This window comes from Bacillus rossius, chromosome 13 (assembly GCF_032445375.1).
Source record: "Bacillus rossius redtenbacheri isolate Brsri chromosome 13, Brsri_v3, whole genome shotgun sequence".
NCBI lineage: Eukaryota > Metazoa > Arthropoda > Insecta > Phasmatodea > Bacillidae > Bacillus > Bacillus rossius.
The window spans coordinates 1,182,555-1,206,703 of NC_086340.1; the positions used below are offsets into that span (position 1 = coordinate 1,182,555).

The following is a 24,149-nucleotide window of genomic DNA, read 5'->3' on the forward strand; positions in this document are numbered from 1 at the left end:
TGCGAAATAACTGGGTATGTAGTAAAACTATTTTTTTATTAACTCTTAAGCAGATTGTAAAGCCTGCATACATAATGCTTGATAAGAACCTGATGTTGACCCAGGCTACGCCCTCACCTTCCAAACATCACCCTCCATCTCCGCCGGCCAGTTTCAAACTTCCCGCCAGAAGAATGTGTGTGTGTGCATGTGTTGTCACAATCTCGCTCCACAAGAGGCAAAGTGTAGCTTCTGTGCATGGTACCCTAAGTATTAAATGACACACTTATACAATTATTAACTATGTAATTTATGTTTTGGCTGTTCACGCCCAAGTGTTATGTTCTTGCAGGTTTGTAATAATAATAACAGAGCAGCGCTATGCACAAACATATCTGAACACACCCCGCTCAAGTGGTATAGTTTTGAACTGAAATACTAAACGTACGAATATATGAATAAAATTAAAAAAAATTATATAACTGTAATTTAATTGAAAGGGTTTGAAGGGCTTGTCAGGTCTTTACCATCAAAACGTTGGACTTCTTATAATCCGATTTCTTTCTTGTCTGACAATGATAATGCACTAATATCCTTCACCTAATGTGAATTAATAACCTAGTTGTGTAATTAAATGATCATATCTTTGTCAGAGGGATGCCTTGACATTTGAATTAATTAAGTTTTTGCCAAACCACAGGCTAATTGGCCAAATTGGCCAATATATTACAGTAATTATGTGTACTCGATTTTCCATTGCAGTATTACAAAGGAAACACATCCATACAAACACCATCACTTAATTTTACTTTCTGTGCCACATAAAGTTAAAATTAAAAAAAAAAAAAATTATTAAGAGTTTTTTTTTTAATGCTAATATTCAAAGTAGAAGTTTGAGCACAAAAATTACCAATAGGTTTTTGTAAACCAAACAAAACTTTTCGCCGGGACCATAAAAGTTTATGACAAGGAAGTGTTCAATAACTAAAAATCATGCATCTAGGGTATGCCTAAAAATTGGTGGTTAAAAAGAATACCGGTTTTTACCCGTGGGGAAAAAAAATTAATTTTTGTAACACCAAGTGCTTGTACGGAAAAGACCGTGGTGGGGATGTAGAACACTCTAAAAACCCTCTTGATTGCTGTTGAAATCGAAACTAACCATTAAATTATGAGCACTCCTTTACAAATTTGTACAGTGGGTTCGGAGTACAGTACAGCAGCAAGCTTGACATGGACTGAGGAGCCGTCTACTGGGTGGTGCGGAACTGGTTCCTGAGCGGCCCCTCGTCTGCGTAGCCGGCGATCTCCTGCGGCACGATGGCGCCGTCCTCCAGCGAGCTGCACGGCCGACACATGCACTCGATGGGAGCCTTCGTCATCACCTGCGCAGCGCAACACGGCCGGTGCAGTCCTGGTTCCACCAGCCGCGTGTGTGTTGTATTTATATAGACGGGAGGGAGAGAGACATACGAGCAACAGCCAAAACACACGGAATATTTTTACAATTGGGAAGCACTGTTTTAATAAAACGTTTTTTCTTAACAGAATATCCTATTATTAATTTTTTTTTTTAATTTTTTCGTAAATAATTATTTATTATAAGGACTTTCAGAGCTACCTAGTACGTTTAAGAGACACCTATAGGTAGTTTTTTTCTAGTAAAACAATATTTGTAAAATATTTGAAGTAAATAATTAATTTCTTTAGATAGATAACAACTACCTACTGAAGTGACCAAAACACCAGCGGTTAAACTATAAATTTGCACATGGATACATGAAACTCCAAGGTGGAGGAGTTACCCACCGAAATAGTTATGTTAAATATTAGGGTTCCCTTACTCTTGCTCTTCACATTCTCCCAAACATTTTTTTGTCTTACTAATAAATTTTGAAAGATAACATAAATATTTATTACATTACATTACATTCAACATACATAAGGAAACACATTTTGACCACATGTAAAATGTCAAATCGACATTACATCTTCTCCCCATACACATCTTGCACGCATTTCTTGATCGACTGTGACCAGGTGAATGAATATTGACATTTGATCGAGCTCAGGGTTGCTACTAGCTTTTGAATTCTAAAATTCCCTGACGTTCATAACTTTTCCATATCTGGATCGCCAACATTCCCTGACCTTCCAGACACAAATTGTCCGTGTATCTCTTGGTGTTGCTTTTAGGGAAAGAGACGTATGTGCTTTCAAATGTTGCACCTCAGCAAAATTAATGCTATTTTAGATAAATACACGTGTTTGTAAACAATTGCTATTGATTCTCCTAAAGCTATGAATGTAGGCTATCTAACTTGTATGTAAGCATCTGGAAATCCTCTTTGAGTTTACAGTAAAAAAATCTAGGGTTTTGGGAAAAGAAAAATCAACAAAATTTTGTGATTGGTAAATGTTTCAGCAGTTTTTGAGGTGCCTGAACGTTGGCGGAAATGGTATTTTAATTTTAATTTTGCTATCACAAGACAAAATTACAGAATTTTGATGATTACCCTGACTTTACCAGGTATTACCTGACAATTTTAATTTCCCTATATTTTCCCTGTTCTCTATACCTGAGGCAACCCTGGTGCTTCAGATCATTATCAATGCACAGTTGATTCATTTAACTGACGTCACCCAAGGCTACGCCCTCCCTTAAGCCGGATGTGCCTTCCCTGCTAGCCCCCCATGTCCCCACCAACACCTCCATGTCCCCCAAGTGGTTTTACATCTCCCGACAAGGCGTGTGTGTGCGTGTGTTGTACCCAAGCAGCGGATGTAAAATAGTGCCACGCGCCCCTTAATAATTTTTTTAAATAAGTAGTTTGAATAGTAAAATGTACATTCCTCTTGGCCTTGGGACAGAAGAGAGACAAGCGCGCCACTCTCCTGGCAGCACATGCACTCTGAGAGAACACAGGTACGCACCTTGCGCAGCTTGCGCTCCCCACTCTTGGCCTTGGGACAGAAGAGAGACACGCGTGCCTCTCGCTCGCCGCTCTCCTGACAGCACATACAGGACCGCTCCATCTGCCACAGCTTAGAGCCCGACACCTGCGCACACAAGCAAAGCCTGACCCAGCCTTCGTCGATGTTGATGCTATAGAACTATTAGTCAGTGGCAAACAGCGTCTGTCAGTCTGAGCAGCAAAGGCTTTAGCTTTTTAGTTAAATAACCATGTTGGAAGTTTCACAGGTTCAGGATACACTGAAGCATCTTTAATCCAGCAAGTTTGGACCACGGTCAAGTTTTGGATTAACATTTTTTGTGAGTTATCACGCATTAATGCAGTTTTAACGGGAATACCAAAAAGAAAATTTACTATACAGTAAAATGGTGTGTTCAACAAGTTCTAATAGGCTGCTCTATAAAAAGATAAAATATAGATAAGTATTGGTCTTCAAATAATCATTACAGAAATGTACCTGTGAAATGTAACTACTAAGAAACAAGAAACACTGTTTGAAATAAAAACAGGTAGTAGTGATAAACTCGGTGCGAACTAAAAGCAACGGCAGCGCAGTGATTTAAAATGGCAACCTTGTCAACACCCTGAATCAAACTGAAAAAATTATGAACGTAACTTGATTGGTGCAGATTACAGAAAGCCAGATTAAAATGACTGTTACCATATTAAATAGCAAATTTTGCTATAAATCATTATCACGTTTTCTTTTACATTTTCCGACAGAAAAACTTATTCAAAAAATAACTTTAAGATATGTAAGGTCCCTACAGATTTTTTACTTTTAATTATTTAAATTTGTGGTTTTTACACAATTAATTTGCCCTTTTGACAGATGCTAAACTAAAGACCACAAAATGCTACACTACAGTACCCAGACTTGAATTGTGTTAAAAAATGAAGTTGGCCATAGGTCAACTATAAGAGTTGAGTGATAACATGACATTTTAAGGAGTATAATTTAAGATAAATATGTAGTACACTAAGTTATAGTGATTTCTGAAACACAACCACCACTCTGACCTCAAGATATTCTCAAGTACAGACTTGCATAACCAAAGTGCCACAGATGCCTCGTACCAATGCTAGGCTGAAACAAGTATACTTCTCTGTGTTTTGCAGATATGAGAACTACAGTAACATGACAATATATTGTTTTCACAGATATTAAGGGAGCGGGGTGGCATGGGTAGGGTGACTTATGTTCTCAAACACCTGTCATAAGCAGACACCACTTGGGTCCTGTGCCCGGGCAGTCGAGGGCAGTCGGGGGCAGTCGGGGGCAGTCGAGGGCAGTCGGGGGCAGTCGAGGGGCAGTCGGGGGCAGTCGAGAGCAGTCGGGGGCAGTCGAGAGCAGTCGGGGGCAGTCGAGGGGCAGTCGGGGGCAGTCGGGGGCAGACGAGGGGCAGTCGAGGGGCAGTCGAGGGACAGTCGGGGTAGTCGGGGGGCAGTCGGGGTAGTCGGGGGGCAGTCGGGGTAGTCGGGGGGCAGTCGGGGGGCAGTCGGGGGCAGTCGAGGGCAGTCGGGGGCAGTCGAGGGGCAGTCGGGGGCAGTCGAGAGCAGTCGGGGGCAGTCGGGGGCAGTCGAGGGGCAGTCGGGGGCAGTCGGGGGCAGTCGAGGAGCAGGTGAGGGCAGTCGAGGGGCAGTCAGGGACAGTCAAGGGCAGTCGAGGGGCAGTCGGGGGCAGTCGAGAGCAGTCGGGGGCAGACGAGGGGCAGTCGAGGGGCAGACGAGGGGCAGTCGAGGGGCAGTCGAGGGACAGTCGGGGTAGTCGGGGGGCAGTCGGGGTAGTCGGGGGGCAGTCGGGGGGCAGTCGGGGGCAGTCGAGGAGCAGGTGAGGGCATTCGAGGGCAGTCGAGGGCAGTCAGGGGCAGTCAAGGGCAGTCGGGGGGCAGTCGAGGAGCAGGTGAGGGCAGTCGAGGGCAGTCAGGGGCAGTCAAGGGCAGTCGGGGGCAGTCAGGGGCAGTCAAGGGCAGTCGAGGGCAGTCAGGGGCAGTCAAGGGCAGTCGGGGGCAGTCGAGGGGCAGGTGGGGGCAGTCGAGGGGCAGGTGAGGGCAGTCGGGGGCAGTCAAGGTTTGGGGCAGGTGTAGTCACCTGCTGGTAGCTGCTGCAGCGGCCGTTGCAGGCGAAGGAGGGGATGGGCTTGGGCACGCAGCCCGGGTACTGCAGCACGTGGATGACGGGCGTCAGCTGGCAGTCCTCGGCGCCCCGCGTCACGCCCGCCAGCCAGACGCAGCCTAGAAGCCACGCTGTCCGCGCGCCACACACTCACTCGCCCAGCTTCGCGCCAGTGTTAGGCCGGGCCTATGAACTACGCACCGACGCAACACGCAATCCATGCAAAATGGAGCACGCGAGTCCCAAGATGTTACCAATCCCCAAATTAAAATTTGAAAAACAGTTAAAAAACATATTTCACCCCTGCTTCTTTTGATAATTCATATTTATCATAAAAAAATTATGATATTTTTAATAATTTGATTTAAGTATTCATTTTCTATGACTGTGTGAAAGTTTAACAAGTGACAATGTTGTGCATGTATAATAAACAGAACATGAGGGCTTCCATGCCCAAAAGTCGAAACCCTTCACTTCCCACGTGGATGTCGGAAACGCAAGCCAAAACGCAAGAAAGTTGAAAGTTGTACAATAATTGCGTTGTTATTGCGCCTTGGTAGTATATAAACCGATATTCTAAAATGATTGTACTGAACATTTTGCGCCTAGCATTATTACGCTCTTGCGTAGTATATAAACCAGGCCTTGAGCTTCTGCAATTTAGGTTGTTTTTTCTGTTCAAATTGAATATTTGATAATTTACAAATATTGAATATATTGTGAGTCAAATTTAAACATACAGTGATACTTTTTTTTTTCTTTTCACATTTCACAGAAGTATAAGATATTTAGATGCAGAATACAGTAAAATGAAACCACAATAGAGCAGTGTAAATAAATCAAACAACCTAGCAAAGCATTTTTTTTTAACAAGAAAATTTTAAGTTTGAAAAGAGTTTTGTTCATCCAACTTGATAGAAATGATCTGGTTTTTTGCATTCAATAACTTTTAATTCTAATCAAAGATTATTTGTTACATATTTAAAAAATATATGTATTCCAATGTTGCAGAAAAGAAAATTTCTCACTAAAGCTTCTTAGCTTCATCCATGCTACCTTTTATTCATTTTAACTAGTTATAAATGAGTCACACTTGGTGTACGGTATCTATTGATAATGAAGAAAGAAAATAATTGATTTGAAAAAGTGAATCAAATATCAAATTACTCACGAATATAGAACATTTGTTTAAAACTCGCAGGCCTATCCAGTATTTTGCAGTCACACAAACATCTTCTCTTAATGAATGAAAGGGCGAGTGTCTCCACATTGGGATCTCAAGAGAAAGCAAAAAAACTGAGAGATGGGCTGCAGCTCTGGTGGATGAATGAGTTGGCAAACACGAGCACCCAGAGAAAACCTACCTACCAAACAGCAACATCTGCCACTTTTACCACCTAGGAAAAATTTAGGTTCTACTACAACAGGAATAAAATCCGAAAGCATAGTCTATTGTGCATTCAAATAAAATAATTATTTAACTCTTTTGTATCGCTGGTTTCTTAAAGCAGTGGCTCCCAAATTTTTCATTTGCAACACAAAATAAAATCTTTTACCTACTCCGTAAGACTAAACAAGGTGTCTACAAATACCTAGTGAACCAATTTCGTGACTTTTCAGTTCAATCTTCTTAAACTATTGTTATATTACAGGGTAAATGTTATACAAAAGAGGCAAACTTAAAACAGCATGAATAGATCTACTATTGGGAGAAACGTGCTGTTTTTAATGTTACATAGCTAAAATGTTTTCAGTGTTAATTTTAACATGTTTTCAGTGGGCATTCTCTTAACTGTTTATATTTGATGTATGACTATAAACTGAAGTGAAACATAATAAAACAAAACATAAGTTAGCAGAAGTTAATTTTGTGACTTCCTGCACCATTACTGTTTATTTCAAGACACCCTGCTTAGTGACACCAAAACTTAACTCTATGCACAGTCTGATTGAAGTTTTACTTTTTGGGTCTGCAGGGTCTTGTTACACACTGAATCCACGTCACATTTATAGATTACACATTTCCCCTGGTGGTTTATCAATATTCCAGTTGATAAATTATTGTTTCCTGAGAACCAGGTTGCAATCTTCAGGACAGATGTGACAATCCTAATTTGGCACGTGACCCTGGGTTTAGAAACAACTGCTATGAAGCAACGCTCACTGAACTTAAATACTTTAAAGTTTTCAGGATCCCCACATACTTTAAGGCAATTTCCCTGAGTTTTCCATGTCCAACCAAATATTTATGTCCTGTCTCATTAATCAGTTAATATAAATACTACATTACACATAACGAAACACGTTTTGACCACACGTAACATATCTAATTGAGATAACATCTCCTCCCCATACACAGCTTGTGTCACCCTCCCCAACGCTATGCAACCAACACTACTAGTCTATAAAATTACACCAATATATTTGATCAAGCTTTGAAACAATAGGCCTACTTATTGATTGTGACTACTTGATTCATTGATTGTTCTTACATTTAATTAATGATGATAACAAATGGGTTTTCAACTACACATGAATTTGGGATGGAAGTACAGACTGGTTTTAAGACATTTAAGAAACATACTAGAATTAAAAATTTACTAATCCATTTTCATAATTAACATTTTGTCAATTTCCCTGTTTCCCAGGTTGGGTCCTGAGTTGTCGCTGCTATCACACCTCGTGGTTAGGAACCTCGTCCCAGTGCCATGCAATCCTGTCTGCTGTCAAGGTCAGGTGCTCACGTGGAATAACAAACGTGTGGATTGCAGTAGAAGTTCTAGACACTGTTATATGAGATATGTGCTCATTTACATTTTCAATTAGTACGTTAAAATATAAAATGTGTGAAACAGGTATCACATTAGAAAGAACTTCCCAGTAGTATTCTGATACTGTCTAGTGTTCTTTCAATTTAAAAAAATAAGTAAATCATGACAAAAAAAAATATTATTTAGATCAAAATCAGTATCACCATGAATGATTTTATTAGTTCAGCGTGCGCATTAGTACGACCAACTGTCAACAGGTGGTGCTAGCAGTAACAGTATCAATCCATTAGAAATGTGTCCTCAACATTGTGGCTGCATTTGCTAAGAGATGTAGGGATGTGTGTGCTGCGGTCGCCTCTTATGTATTCCGATATAGCTATAGTTTATATTAAATACCTAACCCTAGTTTCTCAGGATAACTGAATCACAATATTTACAATACCTAACATCCTATGAGTTCGAACACAACAATTTTAACTCAGGTTACTCTATGAGATTTCGGACAGGTGATGTATTCTATTTCTAACAACGGAAAGAAAGCAGAGCAGGATACACTTACCACAGTGGGTTAGCATCACTGCACAGATGAACCGACCCAAATCCAGAGAGACGACGAACCTGCTGGAACCACCAGTCGCAAATAAGTTTGGCGACGGAGTCGGGCCACCCTTTATAACCGCCCGGGCGGAGGGTGGGCGCTAAGAGATGTGGTTTGAGGGCTGCCCGCCCAGATTGTCTGGTAAAAAAAGTATGCTGGCTTTCAAATAAAAATAGATCACTTCTGAAAGAAATGGAAGACAGAATACCTATAAACAGTACTTTTTCACGCAAGACAATATCAGTGTCAAACATAAGTAAGGCAGATGATTCTCTGTCTTCATCACAAACAAAAACTCTTCTGCAACCATGTAAACAACATTGGAAAATGAACAAATTTTTTTTATAAAATGTAAAAAAAATTTTAACCCCACCTACTGTTGTAAAACTAAAAAAAATTGTACCTAGTAAAGTTCCTTCTCTAGGAGGGTGGGTGGTTGATGAAAGAAGGAACATAATGCTAATTTTTTTTTTAAACACACATACAAATTATATATAATATGGTTTGTTTTATGATTTATCAGGGAATTCTGAAGAAGAAACAACTAACATACGTAACTAAATTTGTTGTGTACTGCACTGCAGGTAGTAAATTTCATTGAAAAATCTTAAAACAAAAAAAAAAATCATTAGGCCATATAGATCATAAAAATATTTTTGTATTACAATACATTATCTGTTGACAAAGAAATAGTTTTGCTTTGTACATACCCTCTGTTTACAACATTCAAAATGAAACCTGTAAAATGACTTTTCTTGCTTGAACAACCAGCAGAAACATTTGCGAGATAGATTTTGCTTCAAAACCTGGAGATCTGAAAATACTAAAAATTTTGCTAGGATGTAGAGCAGGGAATCATAAATTACACACAAATGACCATTCAAAGCTTTTACTCAATTAAAAAAAAAAAAAAATGCAAAAAAATTTGTGAAATTAATTGTTCAAACACAGGGCTAAACTGACAAAAATGGGAAAATAAACTAAGCAACTGTAGTGAAATTTATTCACAAAACAATGAGGTTTCACATTTGACAGCGAGGGGCTTTATGTACATTTTGTTTCAAAAGGCAGCATTTCCATTTCAAGTCTGCATTCAGTCTCCATCATAAAAGAGATTAATTATATACTTTTCGTGATTATTCAGGAGACTTTAAATTAATATTGGACCACAACAGTGCAGGAGAGCTTATTAGAATTCTGTCTTCTGTTTCAGTAAAATAGATTGGAAAATAATTTCTGAAAACATTTTGAAAATGTCAGCCTATTAACTAATTACATCACAGAATAATTATTCAAGATTTAAAAATAAGTTTATCTACAACAATTATTTTAACAGTCCACTGAAAAGGGGGTTGGGGGGGACCACAGGCACGTATGTGTGTGGGAGGGGGTGGGAGAAGAAGCAATTTGAGAAAATTTTTTTAAAAAAGTAGGACCCAGCGATGTTTTTTAACAATTAGTAGTTTTGGATGAAAAGAAAAATTTAATATAAAATAAACCAAACCTTATTTCAGGGAATGTAAACTTTTATTTCTTGTTAAGTAGCAAGAGCTTTGTTAAAATGACCAACACTGTGCGCTCATTTCATCACAAACACAAATGTAACTGGTAATGTGAGACGTATAATGAGCACCACAAAGAATGCGTTTTGTTGCATTGTATCTTGTTATGGTCGTACAATATACTCTATAAATATGGAAAATTTCAATTACATGCAATACAAAATAAATAAAAATGCTGAAAAGTATTTGATGATTTAAAACAGTAAAGTTGAATTAATAACATATTTTCAAAACCAGAAGAATATTTCAAGTGGACCGGGCAGCTAAACAACCTGGTCAAGCAGTGGCCGCATTGTCCAGTGAGTGTACTCGCTCCCCTCCCCCCTCTCCCCCCCCTCCCCGGCACCACTCCCCCTCCCCCGAGAGCTTCCAGACATCACCCCCCGCCGAGCGGCAAAGTGATGCTTTTAGCGCATTTTTGTGGCAGTTCGCATGCTGTGACAGAGCCTCGCTCAACAAGCCATAAAAAATTGACTGCTCCGCGCAGACAATGACATCACACATAAAGTATGCATGTGTTCACATATGCAAATAGGGTCACAGACAAATGTACATTTATCTCAAATAATAAATTACTGTCTACCCAATAAGTTTAATACAAACCAATTACTACTCATTCCTTTGTCTAAAAGGCCAAAAATACATTAGGTCAATTGGCAGAAAATTAAAAACTGTGGCTTTGACGACAACTGGAAACTTGTAAATGCTTTCTTAAAGCTATACTCTGTTCAAGATAAGGTGAGACTTTGTAGAAAGGTGTTGCAAAGAACATTCACACTTTGACAGCTTAATTTTGTAATGTAATGAACACAACAAACTCAGATTCATTTAGCAACAAACCATCTACTAATACCTATATCATTAATTAAATTTTTAACTTAACAAAAAATCATTCAGCTGTTAAAGTTTGACTGTTCATTGCAACACTTGTTTGGACCTAGTACAGAATGTATAGTATCTTTTATGTTGTGCCTGTAAAAGAATTACTGTTTAGTATTCTCAACTTCTACTTGAATCTAAAAAAAAATTTTCCTTGGTTTCCAAAATACTTTAGGGCTGATACCTTCTCAGCATCAAGGTCATGAGTCACGGCACATGCATGCACTGAAGTGTGTACCGCTCAGGGGAGGTTTCCTTCAGCAAAGGGGCGCATGCATGAGCGCAACAATGGAACATATCGCTGAGTAACTGAGATACATGTCATGGTGGTGGAGACTTCAGGCGTTAGACAAGAACATTAAAGGCATTCACGTCTTGTGTTGAGTTCAAATGGGTAGTTACTATACACACACTTAAAATTAGTAGAAACTAATTATATATTAGTTTAGTCTTTAGTGTTAATCCTATGTTTAATATCACTATTGTATAAACTGCATAACAAATTTCTTGTCATAAGGATATCTCTTAATGGCTAATTTAGACTAATGATATTTTAAAAATTGCATAATGTTACGATATTTTAATTTTTGTTATCTTTTCACATATTACTTCTCATCTAATTAATTTTTTTTTAGCCTGAAAGTTAAAAAAATAATGTGAGCTCTATGAGCAACAAGACAGAAGGCAGAACGTACAACTAAAAATGAAAGAGATTGGGTGTAAAGCATAAATCGCATAAATAATTCAGATTAAATTTCATTACTTGTTATTTTTTTTTTAGCAAACATTAAATTAGGGGAGGCCCATGTAAACAGATTGTTTTAAAAAAAATATAGATATAAGACTAAGTGGGTACAATACACTGTGCAAATCAAATTTAAGTTCTTTTTTTTAATACGACAAGGGCTAGAATGGATTCTAAGTTATGTTACTTCTTAAAGCATTTAAAGATATTTATGCATTAAACATCAATAATTATTTGTAAAAAAAACTTTAAGGCCATTCTTTTCAAGATACATGTCTTAGGATTTGAAAGAGTTCAGTTATCAAGACGTATCCCCAAGCAAGCTCTCCCGATCGCATTGGATTAGCATCTAACACCGGTTAAAGCTCTGCATCTTTGTGATGACTTGCATGGAGACTCAATAGATACCTACATTAAAGAGAAAAAAATTAATCCCCCATAACTAAATATCTCAGAGTTATCAAAAATTTCAATTTGGTAGGTATTGCCTCTCTGCAATTAATGTCTTGATTCGTTCTGGCCACTTCCATTATTTGCAAAATGCATTAAAAAATATATAATCTCATGATATTTGCATTGAGTTTTTCTGAAAAGGGAAACTACATCTTATTGCCTCTCACATTACAGCACATCATGATATGTTTCAGGTACTTTCTTAGGGGAGTGCTGAAGAGAGCCGGTAAGTAGTGAGGCACTAGGCTTATACTGAGTGTCTAGAAATATCTGGTAAAACAATTTCAGAACATTTACAATGGCTTCAAAAACATTTTTCTTACAACTATTTTATTATCACTGGGACATTTTTTACATGTAATAAATGAGCAAATTAATCATCATATGAAACAGATCTGCTATTCACATGCATAGACAATTTTTTTTAAGTTAGGAAGCTAAAACTTTATCATAGATAATATTCACAAATTTAACAAATAAGCGACTGTATAATGTTGACTTCACTCTGATGTGAGGCCTCAGCAAAAGGCAGCTAAAAATCAAAGTTTTGTGTCTTCCAGCACCGTTACTTTACAGTGACCCGCAAACACACTGGTCCACAGCAACAATCAGGCCGATGTGGGAGGCTAATGGGTTCATAGTCAAATAATAATTTTAAAAAGGGTGTTTTAAAGTGTTTGACGTGACGTCTAATAAATCTATGAACGCTGGCAGCACGCACGAAAAATTGTCCCACTACGGATGTCCCACTACGGATGTGTTTACGCATGCTTGGCATCTCTCTGGTATGTTGCGGACGGTACAGAGAACTCGGCCGGCACGTGGCAGCGTACTGGTTCGAGGTTATTGTTGTGCACCGCGCCACGGGAGTATATTCGCAAGGAAATGGCGTTCTTACAAGTACGTATTATTTTAATTACTAGTGTAAATCAGTATATTTTGACATCGTACGGCCGAAGGCCACCCCAAAGCCCGACCTGCACCCGCCAGTACTCGGCTCCGCTAACGGAAAGCACCCCTAGCCATGGCCCACCTGAGTCAAGTGAGCGGACCGCAGCCCAAGGTAGAGAATAGCGAACCAATTTAATTACGCATGCAACGCACTCCCCGTGCCTACAAAATTCCTCACACAATAATAAAGTAATCAAAAACAAACAAAAGCCCCTAACTAATAGAGTGTGACGTAGGAGTGCCCGGGTCACTCACGTGTAGCTTTCTACTAAAACAGCTGTGAGTGCAACCCTTGCGGCCTTCAGCCTAAATTCAGTAGTGAAACGTGTGACGTAACGCAGACCGCCCCAAATTAGCATTATCATTCGCCACTGGAGTAGTTATCAAGAAACAGACAGTCTCCAGCTTGACTCTAATATTCAAACTTATTTTAGACAAACTTATTAAATGTCAATTCTAAAACATATATAGATATTAAGTTAATCATTAAGTTTTATTATGTGAATTTAGAGCCACTTAAAATTAGTTAATTATATAGATTTTTACGAATAACGGAACTTTAGAAACTCTGGTGCGACAGGGAGCTCACCCCTCCCCTCGCGCCAGGGCCGGACGCGAGTACAGCGCGACTCGCGGACCGGGACGGACGCACGTCCCACGGGGAGCCAGCATCTCTTTGTTTCACCGACGTCCATCTGGTAATTATAGTCACAACCAAAACCTTTTTTTAATACTCCCCGTGTGCGCCCGGTCCTTTTCCGGTGTAGGGCCTAACCCAGCCGCGTCAATTTAACACGCCCCACACAAAGCATTACGTGGGGCCGTGCAGTATATGGTACGGGCCGTCTCCCGCCACCCCAGAACTTTAGTTAATCGCCCAGTGCACAGGCACACGCTACATTCAAGCTCAAACGTGTTTTTAATTTAGTAGCGAGCCGCGGTCCGCACAGGTGGGCCCGCGCGTCGCAAGTTACAGATTACGAGATTAGCCGATGCTAATCGAACGCTCTCCCTCGACTGCGACTGGCGTGAGGACTTAATAAGTAAACACACGTAGAGGCACGCAGGTGTCCCTCTCAGATAACGTGTGCAGTGTAATCGTGTACGTAAGAGCACCACAGGGTGCCGTTTTGTCAAGTGTAATTGTAACAATAGTGTAATCAAAACTTCTACGTGTTCCGACGCCTCATTGGCAGTCATGTACCGCAGAGTAAACCTCGCGCCCAATGTAATGAACCAGTGTCAATCGTGAACAATAAAAAGTCCACCCCGCACCACCCGTGCGCGACGTGCGACCCGTAGAACCAGAACAGTGTATGTACATTAACCTAAACAACCCAACCTAATCAGGAACCACATTCCATCACTGCCGACGGTTCTAGCGGGCCACGCTGGGGCAACGAACCCACGACCATCACACGGTTAGACACCGAGCTAGCCTGGCGCCCTCCCGGAACAGAAATCTCTAAGAAAGCCAGCCACCCCGCTAGGACCTGCGCCCGACCTCGAACACGAGACCGCGGCGGACGGCAATTTAAACAGTTTTGTATGAGTATTGTTTTAGCTGTGTAACTAAATATTTATTGCTGGTATGATACTTTCACGCTTTAGTTTGAAATTGGTAATTATTTGTCATGAGTTATTATTTGATCAACTAAATCATACACCGTATTATAGTTATAAGCCCACGAGCGTGTAAATATTTCGAGTCCAACAGAGAATATGCTAGTTAAAAGAAATTCAAACAATTATCGTGCGTGGAATATTATTAATTTAAACCATCTGAAACAATTTCTCTCATTATGGTCTCGTGGCCGTGTGGTTAGCATGGATGACATCCAATCTAAAGGTAATCGGTTTGAATCTCGGCAGCTGTGAATTTTTTTTGTACTTTTAAAAATAAATACGGCGCACGCAACATTTCAAAAGTAATAAATATATTTGAATTAATGAATGCAAATAAAAGTAAATTTATTAATTAAATTGTACATTTCATTTCACTCCTTCTTTGTATCCATACAAAATAGTGATAATTCAATAAAATTGATTCAATTTTATTCATAAAAGTATGCAGAGGTAGATTTTATAGTACAAAAGATAGAAAAATTAAAAAAAAATTTCCTTCCTCATATAATATAATATTTTTAATGCCTAAATGGTTTGGTTGCAAAAACTTATTACGGCTCAGTCTCAGGCCGAACATGATATTTCTTTTTCTTCTGGATCAATCATTTCATCAATGTTTTGTTATGACGTGACGTTAAATTATCGTCCGTAAACCGACTTCACAGACAACCAATTTTTTTTTTGTTTCAGCTTAATACTATGTACCCTAACTTTACTTAATTTATTTACGATGGTGATTATTACCATAATTAATTATGTACTTAGGAGGGTTGACTCTAAAACAACAATTTAATTATTTACATAAAATAATAATATTTGTTTTAGTTAAGTTGATAATAGTTTTTATAACTTACTTTATAATGCATTTTATTTGAAAATGTAAGGAGACACTCATACATAACAATCAGCAGACTCTGTTCAAGTTGTGACATGAAAGGTGACTAATAGTGATAGGTCATGAGCTGACAAGAGTCTCTCTGTCTAGTTGAGACTGGCTCACTCTCAGTTCTCTCTTCTGTCTGTGTTGTATTGTTTAGTCTGCATCTGCAGTTGGTATGAGCAGGATGTCAGTACTTAATGTAGGTGTTTAAAAGTTAACAATCTTTTGTGCTCAAATAAGTTTAAATATAAGTTCTATTAATTCATTAAAAGTATTTTTACACGCTTTATATTAGCTTCAGCTGTATGTTTGTATGTTTGTAACCGACTCCTTTGGGTGCGATTTTGACCCACTTTAAACTGCCAGATTTCATTCAAACTTTGTAGATTTATCGAGGACCGATGGCAATACACTAATTTGATAAGATTATTCCATTATTATATTTAGTGAGTGTTTACAAGAATATTATTTTGTAATGCCCAGGTGTTGTTCCAATTCGCAAAATCATTGAAGAGGCTTTTGAAGAAAATATTATAGAAAATGTCTCTTATTGGCAGTGGGTGTCTGTTGATTGTTGCAGTCTCGAAATGAGAATTTCATAAATATTTTCTGTGACAAACTGACCATTTTAAAAAAGCATAATTTTATTGCAAAGCAGCAGTGATCATTCATTAATGACAAAAAAGAAAATATTAAAGAGTCTGAGTTTGTAGTAAACATAGATTTAGCTGAAAACTATAATATTGATCATGTGACAATACATCCATTTGTGATTTATTACAGAGAGAATAATAAACTTAGGCATTTAAGTTTTGTTATAATTGCACCATGTTTGGAGCGTAACACTGTTTCTGTGTATACATTGCTGAAAAAAAACTTGCCGAATTCGTGACATAACGTTTCAATCCGTGCCAAAAAAGATTTTTTATTACTCAGATGGATGCACTGCACAATATAAAAAAAAGAAAAACTTTATCGACTTATGTTATGATAAGCAAGACTTTGGTGTAGAGGCAGAATGGCATAAAAGTGACCAGGTGATGGAGTTGGGGGCTCAGTGAAGAGACTTGCTGCAAGAGCAAGCCAGCAGCGTCCATATGACGATGAAATTTTAACACTTATCCAACTTTATGAGTGGGCAGTTGATAATTTATCCGAAATTAATTTCACCTCCACACAAGATGAGTATGTTGAGTCGGAGAAATTTCTGAATAACCATTCCAGCCATGCAGTAACTATTAAGGGAACACAACAATATCATGCTTATATGCCTATAAATTAAAGAGTATCAAAAATATGTGTAAAAATATTCTCTGAATATACAACAGAAAAACTGACCATCCAAAAATGCCCTGGAACACTACAAATGACAGAAGTTAGTGGATATATAACTGCTGTACAAGACCAAAAGTGGTGGCTGGCATATGTGTTGGAGAAGAATGAAGAAGAAAATGAACTAAACGTGACATATCTGCATCCTGCTTGTCCTTCATCATCATTTTCATATCCGAGCAAACCGGACATATTGTGGATACCACTGACAGATGTACTTTGTAAAGTTGATCCTAACACTCCTACAGGAAGGATTTATGTAATAACCTCTGAAGAAGCCATAAAAACTTCACAAATCATGAAGTTCTGAATAACTTTTGCCTAAGGTGTAAGTGTTAAAAATTTAATTTTAAGTTCATGATTAATATAATATAGTAAAGAAATCTGTAGTAGGTAGGCTGGCTAACAATTTCATGAAAGACCTTTTTTTAAAATTATTATTTAACTATGAACTCATTAGCCTCCCACTTTGAAATTTTGAGAATCACTTACCAAAAGTATAAACTATTTATAGGAATTTTTTTTTAATGTTCAAAAATGCACTTTTTGAGAAAATCCAAATCAAAAATTTGAATTTGATTTCTCAAACATATTGTTTATAACAAAGTTTTACTGTAAATTAAAAGAAAAAGCATTTAAAACTGAGTAAAATGACACCAATCCTATCTCTCTAGCTCAATTAGGAGAAAAGCTACGGTGATCTCAAAATATGCCAATTACGTTTTTTTGGCGGAATTTGGGAAACTTTACATAGCCTTAATTTTGAAACCGTTTGAGATATTTGGGGGGGAAAAATAAGAAGACATTTTTCCTAATCTTAAGTCTACCTTCATTCCAAATTTCATCAAATTCTGAGGTGCTCAAGTAAATTTTTTTATTTTAGTGTGTTGATTTCATATGGAATGACCTGGAAGTGGAAATGTAGAATTGTAGGCATTTCACCTTTGAAAAAGGGTTCACCATAATTTTACCATGTTTTAAGTTGCTTGTATTGTTTTTTTATGTTTTTTTTTTTAAAGCCGGTCATTTCATAAATATGAAGAATAAAACAAAAAGACTACCTATCACAATTTTTGAATTCTACTAATTTAACTATATTATCACTTTCCTTCTTAGGAAATTCAAGTTTTAGATAAATCTAGATTTAAGGTTGGATTTGGGTTATAATTCAAGGTTTATTTTTCATTTGGAAGTTGTAAAAACAAATCAATTTCGTGGTTCCTATAGTAAAAACGACTTTATAGGCATCACCTCACGAAAGTCACCCTTAAACATGAAAACCAATAGTAAACTTTTTTTACTTTACTTTAACAATGTTTTATCGTGCCAGTCCAATGCGACTGAGTTCTATAAAAAAATAGCTACCAACTATATATTTCTATTGCCCTGATATTCCACTAGTAAAACAAAATTTTATACATTTTTAAAACTACTAGTCATAAAAAACAATATTTGGCTCTATGCTACAAATGTATGCCTATTATTACCTCGACTTGCATACATTGAAATAAAATCTATTCCAGGCTTTCGTAAATTTGCAACTTGAGCCTGGTACCAAAAAAAAAAATACCAAAACAAAAACATTTCTCACAATAATTTCTTAGAACTATTATAAGTTAAAAATGGTTTCCAACAATGTGGTCTCTAACAACACACTTCGAACCATGGTGGTTGAGTGGTCAGATCACTGGCCTGCTTCCAAGGTGTTCCGGTTTTGATTCCCGATAAGACTGTTTTTGCAGTGCTCTGTGGGTCTTCTTTATTCTGTTTATGCTCCATTAGCAACTATGAGGAATCATTAAACTTAGGAGAGATACATTTCAAGTCAGGGAAACCTGGGATGCAATCAGGCATGGCCTGCAGTAAGATGCCATCGCAGCACTTGCCTGGAATGATGTCAAACATGCTTTTTAAATGGAAACACAGTTATGATCGAACCCAGGTCATCCTAAAGGCAAGTTATTTTTATTTTAACGCCATCTTGTCTTGAAAAGTCATTATTTATATCAGTACATTTTGTTTTGAACCATATTTTTATCATAATTTCGTGTGTACCTACAAATATTAATATCAAAGTCTGCAAAATTTTTATAGGTACTATCAAATTATTTTAAGCTTCATAAATTTCTAGTGTTAGAATTACATTATATACATAAATGAACTTACCTGCTGTGTCATGAACTCTACTTTCACGAACTGAAAAAGAATATCCTAAATTTTTCAAACCTAATGAAAAATTGTCATATGTTACTTGACCGACAAAATACCCCAATTTTTTTTCTTCTGTTTCATTTAAAGAGAAACTCTGTAATTTTTCTTTTGTAAATTCAAACAAGTCGACATTTCGCTAGCAATAAAAACAACTTTCAACCGTGCTTTTTTATTTAAAAAAAAAAATATGCTACCGAAGTTGCGCGAGCGAGCGACAAACTTAGGATATCTTCGGATATCCTCGGCAGGGTACTGAAACTACAGGAGTTGTAGGCTTCCCATGTGATAGGTATTCCATAGAAACAAACATGCCTGCTGCCATTAGAGATTAGGAATCCCTGGCTGCCAAGGAGGCCTATTAGGCAGATTTGTTGGAGGCTTCTAGTGGAACCAGTGGAAATACATAGATAAGAACATCCTTATCCTTCATGTCTGATGGACAAGTATAAACTGTCGCGGTCCTGTCTCCAACAGTTGGGTGGAGACCAGTTTATTGAAGTAGTTTCGGGCTCATCCGCAAGATGGTATCTTTCATCATATAATACTAGCATAGCTATATTGATTGTGAGAAGTTGTGCATACGCTATTTCCGGTGAAAGTTCGTTCACATTATTTTTTATTTTTTTTTTAGCCTCTTGTTCTGTGGTGTGGCATACAAGAAAAGTGCATATTCTACTCATTTATATAAAAATCAGTTTTTTTATTACAAAATAGCAATTTGTGTTTATCGGACAGTTTAAATTTCTGTTTCTAGACATTAAGTAATCAGTTGGATTAACACTGTAAACTTAACAATGAACTGGAAACCTGGGAAGCCTAAGATGTACCTACATCAAGTTCTATCCCTGCCCGAACACGCCCCCTCCTAGCACCAAATCTTTAATTAATTTCTTATTCATCAATCAAACAAATTTCATATTAAAATTAATAAAATTTTTACCATTACAATATTTAAATTTAAGAACCGAAAACTGCTAAAATAGCACTATTTTACACCTTAAAATCCAAATTTTCCCGGGGGAGGACCCCCGGACCCCCCACTTTAATACAGGGGGGCCCATGCTTCTTAACACCCCCGATACACAAATCACAAATCCTGGCTATGTCACTGGTGGAGACACGGTGGACATTACTCGGTCGCTTTGCTGATAATTGAATTTTGCTTGCCCGGCACCAGCTCTGTGAAAAGAGCAGCCTCTGATTCTTGAGGCGGGAGTGGACCGCTGGGCCCAGTGTGGCTGACCAAGGACGTCACCCGTGGGGAGAAATCTGCAGTGAAAACCTAGTGGACTACTAGTGGTCCACATGTTGGGGCCAGACCCCTAAGCACACCTCCAGCACACACGTGTATGACAAGGCAAATATTAGGGCGGGTGGATTAAGTCGCAAAGGAATACTCACAGTTCAGTGGCAATTTGTTACAGCACATGGCACTACGAACTGCTGCTACAAAACACCCACGTGATACAAAAGAGAACAAACAGTAAAACCGAAATAACAAAGAGAGGTTTGCATTGGATCGCCTCGTGACGGCGTCTGGGCTCGGCGGTGGCGGGACTGGGGACCAGCTCGCCGGACAGCCACTGCCGAGAGCACAGACACTGCTGCGGCATGCTGCGGACAGGCTGGCACCCGGACTTTCACTGCGAGGCGAGGAGTACGATGTCAAAAGTTTTAGCTACTTCGCACCTTGAAAAGTATCACGTAATGTCGCCTATATATATATGTATGTGTGTGTGTGTGTATACACACACACACACACACACACACACACACATATATATATATATATATATATATATATATATATATATATTACTGGTAATGGTGAATTTTGAGCCAAAATATTAGGAATGGGGGTATTTCCAGTTTGTATATTTTTATAATGCTAATTAGGCAAGCACTTGAAAATTTATTTGGAAGCACAATAGATGTTAAATATGTAAATAATAAATTGGATGCCCGCCCTTAATAGGGAACACACTATTCCACCTAGAAGTGAATAATTTTTAAATTAAATTTATTTTTGAAATAACCATTTTAAGAACACAATTATTACTCAAGTATGTATATATTTTTGTTTCTCTAGATCAAGGTTTAGTTTAATTTATAGGCATGGATTTAATAAGATAAGTATTAACTATTTATTTTATGTGTGAACTATGACTTTGATTCATGAGGAATCTCAGTCAACTGGTATTCTGGTAAATTATAGTGACCAAATATACATGTTTTCTGTGGTTGAAATTACAGTGACCAAATATAAATGTTTTCTGTGGTTGAAGTAATATATGTATTTTAATTTTCACTTAATCAACTTTGTAAATGAAAGATGTTCATTGATTCATACAAATAACAAAAGTACACTAATATAGGTGTGGATATGTAGAGTAATAAAAAATTATACATATGTAAGAGAGAAAAAAATGTCTTAATTTTTGGCAAAGCACAATATAAAATAATATATGTGCAAATTTTTTAGTAATTCAAAGTGAAGTGTTGGTGCATGTGTCACTGCAATTAGCGACCCAGTGTGTGGGTGAATCGTTAGAAAGTCTCGAAGATTATGTTAGTAAGCTGGGGCCTGGGGCACATTTTGTGTCCAGGCATGGTTTTACGTAACTGAGATCAAAATGCCAGAGTGTATAAATATATTAATAATCAGCCCATAAATGAAACATACTGTGGAGGCCAGAGATACAAGGTTTATTACTCTTGCTATGGATATAGTTAGATCAGATGATAATGAGGATGTCCCCTGTGGTGCAGCACATATCTAACCCTGGAACAAACTGAGGAGAAACTGTTACCATCTAGCAGGTGAGACATCTTCCAGAGGGTGTTTTTTTTCCCTTCTTCTGGATATATGTGTTACTTGCGATCAGATTGAACCATAATTGATGAAACTATTGTCTATGGTTTACAGTATGGTAAATGATGTATGCCAATTTGTATCTTATAATTATTACATTCAAATGTTGAAAAGTACAAATACCTTCCTATAGATTATCATGCGGGCGATAATATATCAATCAATGGTGATGTTCATTCGTAGCCTAACAATTTATTGTGGCTCTACTGTATGTCGAAGGTTACTCTATCTCTACATTTCAATATTAACGTAGGATTGTCAAAATGGTTTTGCATATTTTAAAGGTGTAGGGTAATTATTTATTTTTATGACTATAAATTATACCATAAAGTATTAAAGGATAGTTACTATTATGAAGATTAGTTTGGCATACCAATACATTTAGTACATCCCTCAAAATACACGAAAGTTAATATAAATGGATGACTCATGCGGGTCACCCATGGTATTGAGATTTTGAGATAGCAGCACCATGTTTAGGAATACATTTCCATCCCAATTGTTTTCGTTCCATTCTCGAAATTAATCCTACCAAATGCTGTATACAGATTGCTATGATGTTTACACATAAAAAATCTTAAAATTTACAATTAATTATTTTCTTCTACTATAATAATTCAAGACACACTAATTTACTTTTTGAACTAAAGGTGTACATCCACTAGGATAACTTGCGAAAAAATAATTACTATGTTTGCACAAAACATATATCTGGGCTCAATCAGATTTGTTTGGGCAAGCGTGGAAATAATTTCAAGTTATTCCTTATTGGAATGTGCCTTAAAGCATAGTCAAAATAATTGGCATGTCTTCCTGTTATACCAGAAAAGAGGGACATAAGTAACTACACAGTCATCCCGATCAGTTGTCAACATAATACACTTACAGAGGCTGAGAGGTGATGTACTCAGGGATTCCAGTGGCCAGTGCTTCAGTGACATAAGCGAGCACTGATGGGCAGTGTCCTTTGTGTGGTGTGTGGTCAGCATGAGGATAGCACCCTGTGTGAGGCTAGTTGGGCCAATGTTGTGGAGGTTATGTACTTAACATCAGTGAAATCAGATTTTGACTCGTAACTTAAGTTTTATGCTCTATAAAGAATAATTTTTTTATGTCGGCAAAGTAGGATTGTATTAAATTTAAAGTATTTCACATTAATATTTCGGCATAATGTAACGAAATCAACCTTTTTTTTTCCTTCATAAAAATATTTATTTTAAACTTATCTACAAACAAAACACATGCCTTTTTTTCCGACATGATAAAAATACTTGACTTAACTAACTCAGGGATGAAACATTCACATTTATATGGTTTTTTATTTTATATGATTAAAAATCATTGCCTAGTTTTCCATTTTAAAAACTGATAAATTAGACATTGTTGTTGAGGTCTTATCATCCCGTTGCTGCCGTCTACTGAAGATTGCTCGTCGGCAACAGCGGAGCTCGCAGGGGCACCTCGCAAGATGAACGGGCGACGGACACTAGCGCGAGAAGTCGCCGCACTTGAAGCACTTGCAGTCCACGGGTTCCCGCAGCTTCACGTCCAGCGAGGACAGCTCGTCGGTGATGCGCACGCCGTCGGGGTTGTAGCAGTGCGTGAGCGCGATGGTGCGCTCCCGGAGGAAGCTCTCCCGACAGCAGTAGCACTCCTGTACCAACATGGACATACTCTACCATCTTGCCGCAGCTGGCAATACAGATCTCTTATTTCATTGCATGGCTCTGAAAACCACAGGAGATAGATCAGACACGTGTAAGGTCAACAACAGGCAGTCCAGAGAAACAATGTGCCCCGTGCTCGGGCCCCATCTGTGTTATTTAAAACACAACTTTTAAAACCACAGAATTCAAAACATCTAAAGATTACGTGCCAAATATGCAAATAAAATAAATTGTAAGGTGTCATATACTTACATTATAGAAACAATAGAATTGCGATTCTCGTTCTATCTGGGCAATTCCAAGTATAAAAAATAATCTCGAAACTCAGCCGGGCCCCTGTGGTGCCCTAGCTCCAGAGATGCAGTATCTGCAGTAACCCACACGAAATTATTAATTATTTTCACCCAACAATCACATGCTGAAGCATGTTTGGTAATGTACTAGATGATAATGTAGAAAACCCTGAAAATTGATTATTGTGCCTTGCTGCACTGATAGCTAAATTAAATGAGGAATTACAGTAAAAAAATATG

General features: G+C 37.9%; 2 protein-coding genes and 1 long non-coding RNA gene across 9 annotated transcripts in view; 1 reads left to right on the plus strand and 2 right to left on the minus strand.

Moving 5' to 3' along the window:
* The window catches only part of LOC134538082 (uncharacterized), a 23,114-nt gene extending 21,585 nt beyond the window's left edge, over positions 1–1,529 (plus strand). For all 4 annotated transcript variants that reach the window (XR_010076085.1, XR_010076087.1, XR_010076084.1 and 1 more), the window contains exon 3: positions 1,179–1,529. This is a non-coding gene — a long non-coding RNA (uncharacterized LOC134538082). The remainder of the gene's footprint in view (positions 1–1,178) is intronic.
* On the minus strand, positions 1,230–8,945 carry LOC134538081 (bursicon-like). The gene is made up of 4 exons (XM_063379082.1): positions 8,400–8,945; positions 5,046–5,200; positions 2,914–3,039; positions 1,230–1,364 (listed from the first exon to the last, which is right to left on the minus strand). Exons 1-4 carry the CDS (start codon positions 8,413–8,415, stop codon positions 1,230–1,232), a joined length of 432 nt encoding a protein of 143 aa, XP_063235152.1. The 5' UTR covers positions 8,416–8,945.
* A 12,613-nt stretch (positions 8,946–21,558) lies between these two features.
* Positions 21,559–24,149, minus strand: part of LOC134538080 (partner of bursicon) — a 157,458-nt gene continuing 154,867 nt past the window's right edge. For 2 of the 4 annotated variants that reach the window (XM_063379080.1, XM_063379077.1), the window contains exon 4: positions 21,559–23,603. In XM_063379080.1, coding sequence (XP_063235150.1) covers positions 23,436–23,603 — 168 coding nt within the window. In that variant the 3' untranslated portion in view covers positions 21,559–23,435. The remainder of the gene's footprint in view (positions 23,604–24,149) is intronic. The other 2 variants (XM_063379079.1, XM_063379078.1) reach the window with 1 other exon arrangement.

Excerpts from the sequence above, each read along its gene's own strand:
- LOC134538081 (XM_063379082.1), bottom strand. Across the intron at positions 3,040-5,045 it reads GCTGCAGCAGCTACCAGCAG|GTGTCGGGCTCTAAGCTGTG; the intron begins GTGACTACACCT and ends TTGTGTGCGCAG. Across the intron at positions 1,365-2,913 it reads GGGAGCGCAAGCTGCGCAAG|GTGATGACGAAGGCTCCCAT; the intron begins GTGCGTACCTGT and ends TGCGCTGCGCAG.